The sequence below is a fragment of the Camelina sativa genome, chromosome 16, assembly GCF_000633955.1.
Source record: "Camelina sativa cultivar DH55 chromosome 16, Cs, whole genome shotgun sequence".
Lineage (NCBI taxonomy): Eukaryota > Viridiplantae > Streptophyta > Magnoliopsida > Brassicales > Brassicaceae > Camelina > Camelina sativa.
In genome coordinates, this window is record NC_025700.1 from 22,354,427 (window position 1) to 22,365,785 (window position 11,359).

The window sequence follows — 11,359 nt, forward strand, 5'->3', positions numbered from 1 at the left end:
TCAGACATTCGATAAATTTGGTATCTCTTAGATTTTATATAGTTATTCAGTATGGGCATAAAAATAAGTCTCAACCAATATTTAATAGTCTTGTATGAAAATATATAGTAGATTTTTACCCAGAAAAAAAAAGAAGTGAAAAGATTAATCTGTTCGGACAAATACCAAAAAGCAGGTGGGAAACAGAGAGTGCCACAAACCTACATTGGAAGGAAACATCGACCACCAACTTTCATAGTCACTACGAATTTTTTTTTCTTTTCTTTTTTTGCCAATCAAATCCCATATATTAAGTTATCGGAGATGACCAATTAGGTACCGACGAGCTTACATGGGAAAAACAGAAACTTCGTGCTTTTGCACATTTCGCAAGTTTATCGGCACGGATATTACCCTCTCGAGGAATATATCTAATACTAAAATTAGCAAATCGATCTTTGTAATGAATAAAGTCCTTCAATTCTGATGAAAAGGTCAGCCAATCTTCGATATTAGATGTTATTGCTACGAGATCTGAACAATCCGTAGCAAAAAGAGCTTTATCCAAATGCAAGGCTAATAAGCACTCCATAGCCTATATAAGGTGTCTAACTCTGCATGTAAAGGAGATAGGTTTCTAGATTCTTTAGCCACTATTAATTCTTGAAGGCATAATGAAACTTTTTTTGTCTTGTTTTCTTTGCCATCAAATCTTTTATTGTATGTTTATGATTATTATTACACAAGAACAAATATATAGAATAGAAAAACCTTATATATCCTCATGTCTTATGATAAACTAGGTAGTTGGATAGCAGATTCTAATATATCAAATACTAAGAAAAAATTTAATTTTTGTAAGAAAAATCAAATATTTAAAAAGATGGTTTATGTAACCCATATTATAAATTTGAATTTTTTTTCCCAAAATATTATTTTCGTTCTAGATAATTGGTCTATTTTGAAATGAATCAACACAATATATATTTGTATAAAATCGACTATGCTATGTATAAAAAAAATATAGTAGGCTTTAATACCATATTAAATTTTATGAGTTTTTTTCAAAGATAAATAGATTAACTCAAAACTCTCATGTACTTTAATTATTTCAAATATGTGATTTTTAATTAGATTCATATTTAAATATATATATTTTATTTTGAATATTTATGTAAAAGTATATGAGAACATCAAATGTTAGCATTATGTCATAACATCCTTTTTTTTAATGAATATTCACACAATTTCATAACTTACAACTACTAAACTTGCTATGGATAACACTTTTTTCTAACAGACAACATTTTGTTATACGTTTTAGCTTAATAAACATATATAGAAGAAAAAAAAATGATTAAGAAGTGTCAAGTGTGTTTTTATATATGGTCAAAACGGCTAATGACACGCTTAAAGGCCATTACTGTTTCACAGCTTCACCAACCCCTCTCTCTCTCTCTCTCTCTCCTAGTAAGATACCAGACCAACCAAAATGGATTAGTCCCTTATTAAAATAAGATAAGTACCTTAAATCTAAGATTACAAAACTGAGAAAAAAAAGTCGCCTCCTCATCCGTCGGCGGGAGAAAAATTCAGGTAAACACCTTTTTTTTTGTTTTTTTTGGTTAATTTGTTCATACTTCTTTGATTCTGCAGGTCGTATTCTTGTTATCCTTTAATGAAGTTGATTAGCGCTAATTTAGTTCTGGTTTTATATGTTTTTTTTTCTTTGTCAGGAAATTGTCAATTTTTAAATTTTCTTCTCCAATTTGATTTGGATAATCATTAGTATTATTTTCTGGAAAGTTCGAATTTTTCAGGTTGAAATAATGATGATTTTTTTTTGCCATTGCTTTTAAAAATCCTCATATCATCGATCCTGTCAAGGAAGTGGGTAAAGTTTGAATTTTTATTCTGAAGTTTAACAAAAGTTATCGACTTTTCGATTTCTGTCGCTCAGGGTATGATGTGGTTGATGTGAAGACAACAATCTTGGTAGGCTTTTTTTTAATTATGGCCAAATTCTTGTCTTTTAGGTTTTGTCAGTAGCCAAAAAAAAAAAGAGCTGAATCTAGTTATAATTGCTTTGCAGGGGTTTTGAATAGTTTGTGTACTGAAAATTGTCTGAGATGGAAGCAGCTATTGCTCAAAGGTTTCAGTACCCATCATGGGTTGATTGGAGAGAGTTTGAGAGGAAGCTGCCGCGTGGTTCATTGCGGTATCCTCAGCGAGCTAAGGAAGAGAAAAGGTTCAGGGGTCTTGCTTTGGCTCATTTGCAACCTGAAAGAAGAAACAGATCAGTTTCTTCAGAGGTTTCATGTTCTGCTGATAACTCTTCAGGTTTTTGTAAAAGCATTTACTAATTCCCATAGCTTCTAGTAAGTAATTGATTAAGGGAATCTGATTTGATTTTTTGGATTTTGTAGCATTGTTGGAGGCTGGAAGTGTTTATCCATTTGATGGAGATTTAATTCTCAAGGCAAGTAATAATACTATCATCTCTAGTGAAATGTGTTAGATTAATTTTTGTCTTTTATAAAATCTTACTGGACAGTAGATACATGAGCTTTGCAGAGAAAAGCAGAAGAGGTTAAACCGTTTTTGAATGGACGATCTATGTACCTTGTTGGTTAGTGTCTTTCTCTGCTCTTTGGTTTCATATGGTTACTTTATAATATTTGTTTGTAATTTGATGATTCACCTGATGAACACAGGGATGATGGGTTCTGGGAAAACAACCGTGGGAAAGTTAATGTCCAAAGCTCTTGGTTATTCCTTCCTTGACTGGTATGTATAGGCTACTGAATAAAAAGCTTTATATGTATCTTTAAAAGCCTCAATGGAAGTCTCCTGGAAATTTTGTTCTCTAACTTGGAGTTAGTTATGAATGAGAGGTTTGATATTCTAGATGCGTAACCTTCTTTAAGTTTTCTGGATGTGTCAGTGACACTTTGATTGAGGAGGCGATGAATGGAACTTCTGTGGCAGAGATATTTGAGCATCATGGAGAGAGTTTCTTTAGAGGAAAGGAGGTTAGTTTTGTGGTTCTTCTTTCAAGCTCTTCTTCTTGGTCTACTCTTTGTTTAGTGTGATTTATTGTATTGTATTCTAAGCTAAATTTATTTCTGTCTTTGTAGACCGATGCACTAAAGAAACTCTCTTCGATGTATGATGTTGTTGTTTCCACCGGTGGAGGTGCAGTTATAAGACCCATTAACTGGTATGTTCCCTTCATTCTGCCCAAAGTAAATACATATGAAACTAAAGTCTCTGTTAGATGTATCTGGTAATGAATGGTATTATCAGGAAGTATATGCATAAAGGAATCAGCATTTGGTTAGATGTGCCTCTAGAAGCCTTAGCCCATAGAATTGCTGCCGTTGGAACTAATTCACGACCATTGTTACATGATGAATCAGGAGATGCATACACAGTGGTACTGATTCGACTGTTCTACATTCATATGCTTTGGATTCATGACAAAGCATTCATTTTTTTTTCTCCTTTGGTATGTATGTGATTTACATGTAGGCTTTGAAGCGTCTTTCAACTATTTGGAATGAGCGCAGTGAAGCATACTCAAATGCAAATGCCAGAGTATCGTTAGAAAGTATTATCTCCTCCATCCATCTGCTAATATAGCTTTTGTGCAATCTTCTGCTATATACACTCATGCAACTTCTGCTACTAATTTGGCTTTTCTTCTTTGTACTCCAATCATCAGATATTGCAGCCAAGCGTGGCTATAAAGATGTCTCAGATCTCACACCAACTGAAATCGCCATTGAGGTAAGTCAGGTCCTTTCTTTGTTACTTCATCATTAACCTGTTCGAATCAAACTCAACAAAACAAATCACTCGTCACCAGGCAGTTGAGCAAGTTCTGAGCTTTCTAGAGAATGAAGAAACTATGGAGATCCCTGACGGTGACCTCTAATTTCCCAGCCTCCTGTTCTCTGTCTCTTCATTTATCTGTTCAATCAACTCAACGAAGCAATCACCGGGCCAGGAAACAAGTTCAGAGACAAAGACGACCTCTAGTTACTGGTTCTGGGTCATTGGAGCTTACATTACACCAGCCTAATTTTGACTGGAACAATGCTTTGTTTAAAGAAGATGCAATATGTGTATATATAACTTAATAATACTCTTGCTGTTTCACTATCATTTTCCTTCTCTTTTCCTTGGAACAAAATATAGAAAAAGTAGCCGTATTCGTCGTTTTGTTAAGATGAGCCAGGAACAAGCAAAGTGTACGGGCACAGTTTTTACTGGTATTATTCAAATCTGAAAGTAGCTTTCTCATGGAATACAACAAAAGAAACGAACAAGAACGTGCAGAAGAGGGTTGATTTAACCCCTCAAAAGTTCAGAAGCAAAATTTATAAACTTCGTTACATCAGTGAGTTGTTTCATGTAAGCTCAGGGCCTCAAGGACTCAGGCGAAGGTATATTCTTTGCTGATCCACCATTTCTGGCGAAGCAGTGTAGTAAGTCACTATGCTCATCACAAATTGTGATTCACAATAATAGCTATTCACAGACAAACATAACAGAACTAATCACGCTGAATCAAAGCAGGCCTGTGCGGTAAAGCATGGTAGATGATGTTGATTCGCAGACGTTAAACATGTATGAATGCATCATCATCAAACTGTAGCTGCCAAGCAATTCACAATTGAAGATTCATTAGGAACCGTAAGAACAGTACCAGACCATTCGATCTTCCCCCAAATCTCCCCTTCTCCGCGCCTTTCAACACCAATCTCTGCACACCAAATATCCATTCTCCTAGAACCGCCACTACCCGCTTTACCTTCCCACAAAACCACAAGCTTCCCACCACGATTCGCCATTGTAGCACCACAAAGAAACTTCGGAAGTGATTCCACACCTTTCAGCTCTCTCCAAACCCTTTCTTTTGGAACATACCCTCTAATCTTCCCCAAGTAATCATAGCAATACAATATATTCTTAATCACACAAGCTCTTCCTCTCCATCCCAAATCAAGCCTCTTCTCTGGCATACCCCATTTCTTTTCTTTAGGCTCGTAAACAACACCGTTCCTATCAGCCATTGCATAAACCTTACCTTCCATTACAGCACTCGCGTGCATCCATTTCTCACGCACCTCCATACCAGGACTAGCCACTGGCTCCCAAGTTTGAGTCTTTATATCAAACATCTCAGCCCAATTGATCGATCGAGCCCAGTTATCAACAACACATCCTCCAATCACATAAATCTTCCCATCAATTACACCAGCTGCTGCAAACTCACGACCTACCCTCATATTACAGACTCGTCGCCAAGTATGAAATCTACAATCGAGAACCCACACGCTCGAAGAAGGCACGTCTCTGATAGATCCACCGATAACGTAAATCTCCGAACCCACAACGACGTAAGCGGATCCAACGAGAGACGGCGAAGGACAAGACGGGATTGGAACAAGCAGACTCGAATTAGTTGAGTTAGATAAGGTTCGATGGAGGAGAGTGAACCAACACGCACCGGATTCAGGAGGTAGACGGATTGCGACGTGAGGATGTTTTCAGCAGCTCCGACGAGAGATCTCGTGGCGTAGAGCAAAGACGATGTTGGGAGAGATCGGAAAGTCTTGGAGACTAGTGAGAGGATTGGATGGTGACATCTAGGAACGCGAGCAAGGCAATTCAGAGCTACGTCGTCTGGTAACAACGGAATCAATTGCGCCGGCGTTTGCGTTTCCGTTTCCGTTTGTTCGTCGCCGGCGCTCGTTGTAGCCGCCATGGATCCTCCTACTTGATCAGTTTTTTATTTTCTTCTCAAATTTAGAGAGATTTAATTTCGCATTATTCGGTTCGGTTCGGTTTGATTAATTACGAATTTAGAAATTAAACCGGAACTAATAAACCGATATATTTTTGCTGTTATCTAGAAGTGCTGACGTGGCGGAAAGCATGATCCGGTGGTTTGAAAGACGCCACGCGCTTTCTCGTCTTCCCTTCGTCCCTGACGTTTTCCAATTGTGAGAAGAAGAAGAAGACGATGAAGCATTATCTGATTTCTGGTTTTGTTAAAAATCGAATTTTTCGTGAGAAGATTTTCAAAAAATTATGATTTCATTAGCTGTTTCTTCGTTGGGGAGTACTCCGATTGCTTCGTTTCACCGGCATTCTAGTTTCCGGCAACGAAACCCTTCGACTCAGGCAGCGGTTTCGCCTTCTTCTCCTACTGCTTCCTCCGGGTTTGATTTGAGTACTCTTGAATCCGCTATCAACAAGGTCCATTTTTTGTAACTACCAGAAGCTTTACTTTTGATTCGATGAACTCTGCTTAAAGCGTAATTCTGAAATTGGGTTCATGTGTGGCTGCAGAAAGATAGTAATGGTGTCAAGGAAGCTCTCGATAAATTGAGTGAACAAGGCTGGGCTAAGAAATGGAGCTCTCATCCTTACCTTTCGCGCCGTACGGTGTATATCGATCTCTCTATCTAAGCTTACTCTTACCATTTTTACAACGCTTAGTAAGTAGGACTGTAGGAGTGAAGAAGTGATGTGTCTTTTTTTTGTATCAGACATCGCTGCGGGAGCTGACAACTCTTGGAATCAAGAATGCAGAAACTCTGGCCATCCCTAGTGTCAGGAACGATGTAAGGTTCTGTCATGTCATTCTTTGGCAAGAATTGGAATCAGAGAGTTCTTGAGGTTATAGTGTATCTTAATTGTTGTTTTGATGGATTTTGAGTAATGCAGGCGGCTTTTCTTTTCACAGTGGTCGGAACAACTGGGTTCATAGCTGTACTTGCCGGCCAACTTCCCGGGGTAAACTTTCAAAAATCTCTATACAGTATTCTCTGGTGTTGCAAGCCATGACAAACCTTTGGTCTGGATAAGCTAACCATGGAATCATCTGGACAGAATATGTTTTGCAGTATTATGTCGCGTCTTGTCTCGTTGATTTCTAGTTCCCTGTCCTTTCTTCTGGACAATTGTGTAGGCTATTCCAAGAACTTCATCTAATAGACCATGTCAAAAACCATGAAAGTGTCTCGCTTTCTGTCAATTGTGTTAGGTTCTATATGTGTCTTATAAAGATGAATAAGTGTTGAATCTTGGACAGGACTGGGGATTCTTTGTCCCTTACTTAGTTGGGAGCATTTCGTTGGTAGTATTAGCCGTGGGGAGCGTTTCACCAGGGTAAGAAAAGAACTCAAACACTGCATACTTTGTTCGGTTTTCACGTTAACATAATGTAAATTTGGCTGGCTACAGATTTGATATCTTTTGGTGTTTTGTTTGTAGGCTTCTTCAAGCTGCGATTTCCGGGTTTTCTACTTTCTTTCCTGATTATAAAGAACGAATTGCTGCACATGAAGCAGCCCACTTCTTAGGTACCCTTGAAAAGTTTAAACCTTTGGTATCTAAACATGCAATGTTCTCATGTTTTAAAACCTGCAACTTCCAGTGGCTTACTTAATCGGACTTCCAATCCTCGGATACTCGTTAGACATCGGTAAAGAACACGTCAATCTTATCGACGAGAGGCTAGCTAAACTAATATACAGTGGCCAGCTTGACTCAAAGGAGCTTGACAGGTAGAGTTTCATTAATCTCAGAAATGAGAGAAACATCGAATCTCAACCCTCTCCATTTCTTAGGTTGGCGGCTGTTGCAATGGCTGGACTTGCCGCTGAGGGTCTGAAGTATGACAAAGTAATTGGTCAATCTGCAGATCTGTTCTCTCTTCAGGTCATCTAGTTCTCAATATCTAATCACTCACTTCAACACTCACAAGTTCACAACCATTTAGTTATTACAGCTTTTTTTCTTGTTTCCTACAGAGATTCATAAACAGAAGCCAACCCAAAATCAACAACGCGCAGCAGCAAAATCTAACAAGATGGGCGGTAAGTTTTCTCTCTAACAAAAACCAGACTTTTATCTTGCATACATGTTTCCTTCTAAAGCAATCATGGATCTTTTTTCTTTGCTATGCAGGTTCTCTACTCTGCATCTCTTCTAAAGAACAACAAGACCATCCATGAAGCTCTAATGGCTGCAATGTCCAACAATGCAACTGTTCTTGAATGCATTCAAACCATTGAGACGGCTTCATAGACACAGCTCTCTTGTTTCTCCAAATACAGTTAACAATCTCTTTTTTCTCTTTTGATCGATCCAATTTGAACACTAGACTGAATCAGAGAAAATTCCATACTTTTCTATATATATATATCTTATAGACACAAAAGTTACAGACTTTCACAATATCATCTTGAAGAATATATATATAGTACTACTACTGTATTATAGACGTAGATACATTATACATTTTAGAGTGGTACTTATGAACTTATTAAACTCAAAGATCATCAGACCAATCACTAGGCTTAGTGTCGTAGAACAACCCATCGACGATCTGATCAACCAACGAGTCAATGAAGGAGTTGCAGCTCACAGTAAAGATCCGTTCCACTCTGTTCCGAGAAATCGTCAACCACGCGAAAATCGCAGCGCAACCCATAGCTCCAAGACCAGCTCCAATAGCTTCACTCAATCCTTCCACATCAAGTTTCTTAAACAGAGAGTTCCCCGTAACAATCTCCTCCGTCACCGTCACCGCAAACACAATCTGAAAACAGAGCAAATTTACGAGTTAAATCGAATTCGAGAGTTTTCGAATTGAAGGGTTTAATAGGTTTTTTATATACAGTACCATGGCGAGTCTTCCAGAGATGGTTTCAAAGTCCTGACTCTTCTTCGAACTCTCAATGTAATCAGTAAGCGTCTCAAAAAACGGAGAAGCTGATGCTAACTCAACGTCAGATCCTGATCCTCCTCCACCATCTCCGCCGTCTTTTTTAGCGACGACCATATCAGATCCATAAGATCTCAACGTGCAAAGCCTCGGTTGAAGAACGATCTTACCGTTCTCGGCCAAATCGCCTCCTCTAGGTCGTTGCTGGATCTGAATCTGCTTAACTGGTTGCGATGATTCGCGTCTAGTAGTAGTAACCAGAGATCTCGGGGGAGACGGTAACTGGTAACGAATCGCGCGTATAGCCATAGCCATCGTTTCTGATGATGATGATCCGAGGAATCTTTTTGCGAGTAAGTAAAGTGAGAATTTTTGAGCGAAAACAGAAAAAGGAATCTTGCATGGTGGCTAAAGTGAACACGTCGTGTCGTTTTTTGTGAGGTGTCCAGATATAGTTCGACGTGGCTCCGTTTTAGTTCAGTAACTTGCTTTTCACTTGAAAATGAAATTAACTTACCTGTCGTTTTGCTTTTATCCACTGGAAGCTGAATGAACCAGATTCATTTCGAGTTTCGACCCAAAGGCTAAACTAATTTGACTCTTCTTTCTTTTTATCAGATGTTTACGTTTAGGTAGGTCCATTTCGGACAAAACAATGGATATGGTGACTTGAGTATTTAAAATATCTGTAATTTACTATAAAATACATATTATAAATGAGAGAGAAAAAAAAAAAAAAAACTGAAATATAGCACCTTTCAATTTGCATTATAGCACAAGTTGAGTTGAGATAACCACAAGTAGCAACAATGTAGATCACCCAGTTTGAAGGGAACATATGAGTTCATAGTGACGTGGCTCTGTTTTGGTTCAGTAAACATGCTCTTCAGTTGGCACCTTTCAAAAATCCTACAATCATCAGGTAGCAGGACAAGTCACTGCAGTGGGGATGACACTGATGCATAATGGGGTTTGCATGCAACATTTTTGAATGAAAACAGGTAATGAATGGCCTACTTCAAAATTCTCAGAGTTGAGATCCTAAACAAGACAAGTCACTGTGGGGATGAAAACTGAGAGTCAATGACTTGAACCGTTGAACAGAACTCATTTTTAGCTTTTTTTTTTTATAATCTAGATTCAAAATATAACAAATGAACAAAATAAAAGTTTTCACATTTAAAAAAAAAACAGCAAGAGAATAAAACCTGAACCTTGGTAATACTTCTTCCAGCCGCGTCACATCTCTTGCCTCAAGAGCTGATTGTAATACTTCTTCCAAAATTCAGGCCGCGTCACTACCAAAATTCGGGCCGCGTCAGAACAGCCCTTCACCGCAGAGAGATCACTGGAGACGTGTGGCTCATCGTGGAAAGAATATTGTGGCCTCGCTTCAAACTGTTTCGAATCAAACAAAGAAGAAAGCAACTGTAATCGAGTGACTCAAACAGGGAAATACTTTGGGTGATTTAAAGGCCTTCGCCTAAAAACCCTACATTTTTCCAATTTTGGGAAAGAGTTATTATTCAATATTCACACAATATTTAGTATCTACGAATTACGATGGTTTTAGTAAAATCAATATTTAAAGATTCTTTTGTAATAAATAAATAAAATTTAGTTTTTTTCACTAATATTCTTTTTGTTTACGCTATTCCTGATCAATGATATCAACCATGCATAAGCTAAATCTAAAAGTCTGGTCGATTTATGAAAGAGACAAAAACAAAACAAAAAAAAAAAAATCAAACGTGAATTAATTCGCATGATCAACCTGAAACACTTTTCTTATAAATGATCCTAAAGAATAATATAACATCCAAGTCCATCCTCATCATATACCTCACCACAAAAACGACCCAAGCAATATACACATACGTGCGTACACATATCAATCCACAAACCGTACGTGATTGATCAAGAACACATTACATCAAATCATACTCTTACGAAGAATATACTAAGTTCGGGTCCATTATTCCCTTCGGGACTCAACATATAAAATGTCTCTGAATCTTTAGACCCAACGACTCTTTCGAAGTAAGCCCTCATGTAAGCCATCTCCGAGTCTGGTCCTTCGACCTCCGAGTTCCCTGGCAAAACTCCCGCACCCATCGAAACCGGTCTTAACAACTCCATAACGTTGAGATCCTCCTCCGTCGCGTCACGTTTCACACCGTACCCCGTTTTCTTACCGTTACAAAACATTGTCCATAATGGCTCGTCCATGATCTTGATCTTTTCCTTGTCAGCTCGTTTCTCCGTCTCTAAAGCGATCCTAACCATTCCTCCGCTAAGTTCTTTTTGTAGCCCCATTGTTTGCATCGCTAGCTCGACGACGAGAGATGGTAAACATCTAGGGCTTTCTTGAATCGAGAGGCTTACACGGCCTTTACGGTATCCAAATAAGGTTCCGGTAACTCTCGAACCGCTAGACCCGCTTCTGTGCTGGTCGGGTAAGCTACCGCCTGGGAGGACCGGGATTTTGCAAGCCGCCGGTGTGATGATCGGAAATGAACGGAAAACGGAACGGAAGACTCGAAAGACTTTCTTGCTTTTTTTCTTGTTTTGGTGAGATGGTTCGAGTAACGTGACGTGCTGACGTGGCGCCGGAGATGGAGATGGGGACGGTGACGG

General features: G+C 38.5%; 4 protein-coding genes and 1 pseudogene across 4 annotated transcripts; 2 read left to right on the plus strand and 3 right to left on the minus strand.

Moving 5' to 3' along the window:
- LOC104751846 (shikimate kinase 1, chloroplastic) lies at positions 1,399-4,209 on the plus strand. The gene is made up of 12 exons (XM_010473892.2): positions 1,399-1,575; positions 1,940-1,974; positions 2,072-2,319; positions 2,406-2,458; positions 2,554-2,608; positions 2,694-2,766; positions 2,924-3,011; positions 3,117-3,199; positions 3,286-3,415; positions 3,511-3,589; positions 3,704-3,768; positions 3,848-4,209. The coding sequence occupies exons 3-12, from the start codon at positions 2,109-2,111 to the stop codon at positions 3,914-3,916; spliced, it is 906 nt and encodes a 301-aa protein (XP_010472194.1). The 5' UTR covers positions 1,399-1,575; positions 1,940-1,974; positions 2,072-2,108; the 3' UTR covers positions 3,917-4,209.
- LOC104753923 lies at positions 4,234-5,787 on the minus strand (annotated as a pseudogene).
- Positions 5,866-8,229, plus strand: LOC104751845. Its single transcript, XM_010473891.2, has 10 exons — positions 5,866-6,246; positions 6,340-6,435; positions 6,540-6,614; positions 6,718-6,786; positions 7,085-7,161; positions 7,267-7,355; positions 7,430-7,559; positions 7,623-7,713; positions 7,806-7,871; positions 7,963-8,229. The coding sequence occupies exons 1-10, from the start codon at positions 6,079-6,081 to the stop codon at positions 8,080-8,082; spliced, it is 981 nt and encodes a 326-aa protein (XP_010472193.1). The 5' UTR covers positions 5,866-6,078; the 3' UTR covers positions 8,083-8,229.
- LOC104751844 (stress enhanced protein 2, chloroplastic) lies at positions 8,165-9,147 on the minus strand. Its single transcript, XM_010473890.1, has 2 exons — positions 8,681-9,147; positions 8,165-8,596 (listed from the first exon to the last, which is right to left on the minus strand). The coding sequence occupies exons 1-2, from the start codon at positions 9,035-9,037 to the stop codon at positions 8,327-8,329; spliced, it is 627 nt and encodes a 208-aa protein (XP_010472192.1). The 5' UTR covers positions 9,038-9,147; the 3' UTR covers positions 8,165-8,326.
- On the minus strand, positions 10,511-11,356 carry LOC104753924 (protein MIZU-KUSSEI 1-like; the record flags this gene model as incomplete). Its single annotated transcript, XM_010476103.2, has 1 exon — positions 10,511-11,356. A coding segment is annotated over one exon (696 nt), but the record flags the coding sequence as incomplete, so codon positions are not given.

Coding starts and splice junctions, on each gene's coding strand:
- LOC104751846 (XM_010473892.2), top strand. CDS start 2,109: ATGGAAGCAGCTATTGCTCAAAGGTTTCAGTACCCATCATGGGTTGAT. Junction 2,609..2,693: donor ACGATCTATGTACCTTGTTG/GTTAGTGTCTTT, acceptor TGATGAACACAG/GGATGATGGGTTCTGGGAAA. Junction 3,012..3,116: donor GTTTCTTTAGAGGAAAGGAG/GTTAGTTTTGTG, acceptor CTGTCTTTGTAG/ACCGATGCACTAAAGAAACT.
- LOC104751844 (XM_010473890.1), bottom strand. CDS start 9,037: ATGGCTATGGCTATACGCGCGATTCGTTACCAGTTACCGTCTCCCCCG. Junction 8,597..8,680: donor TCTCTGGAAGACTCGCCATG/GTACTGTATATA, acceptor CTCTGTTTTCAG/ATTGTGTTTGCGGTGACGGT.
- LOC104751845 (XM_010473891.2), top strand. CDS start 6,079: ATGATTTCATTAGCTGTTTCTTCGTTGGGGAGTACTCCGATTGCTTCG. Junction 6,615..6,717: donor TCCCTAGTGTCAGGAACGAT/GTAAGGTTCTGT, acceptor TGAGTAATGCAG/GCGGCTTTTCTTTTCACAGT. Junction 7,356..7,429: donor TGAAGCAGCCCACTTCTTAG/GTACCCTTGAAA, acceptor TGCAACTTCCAG/TGGCTTACTTAATCGGACTT.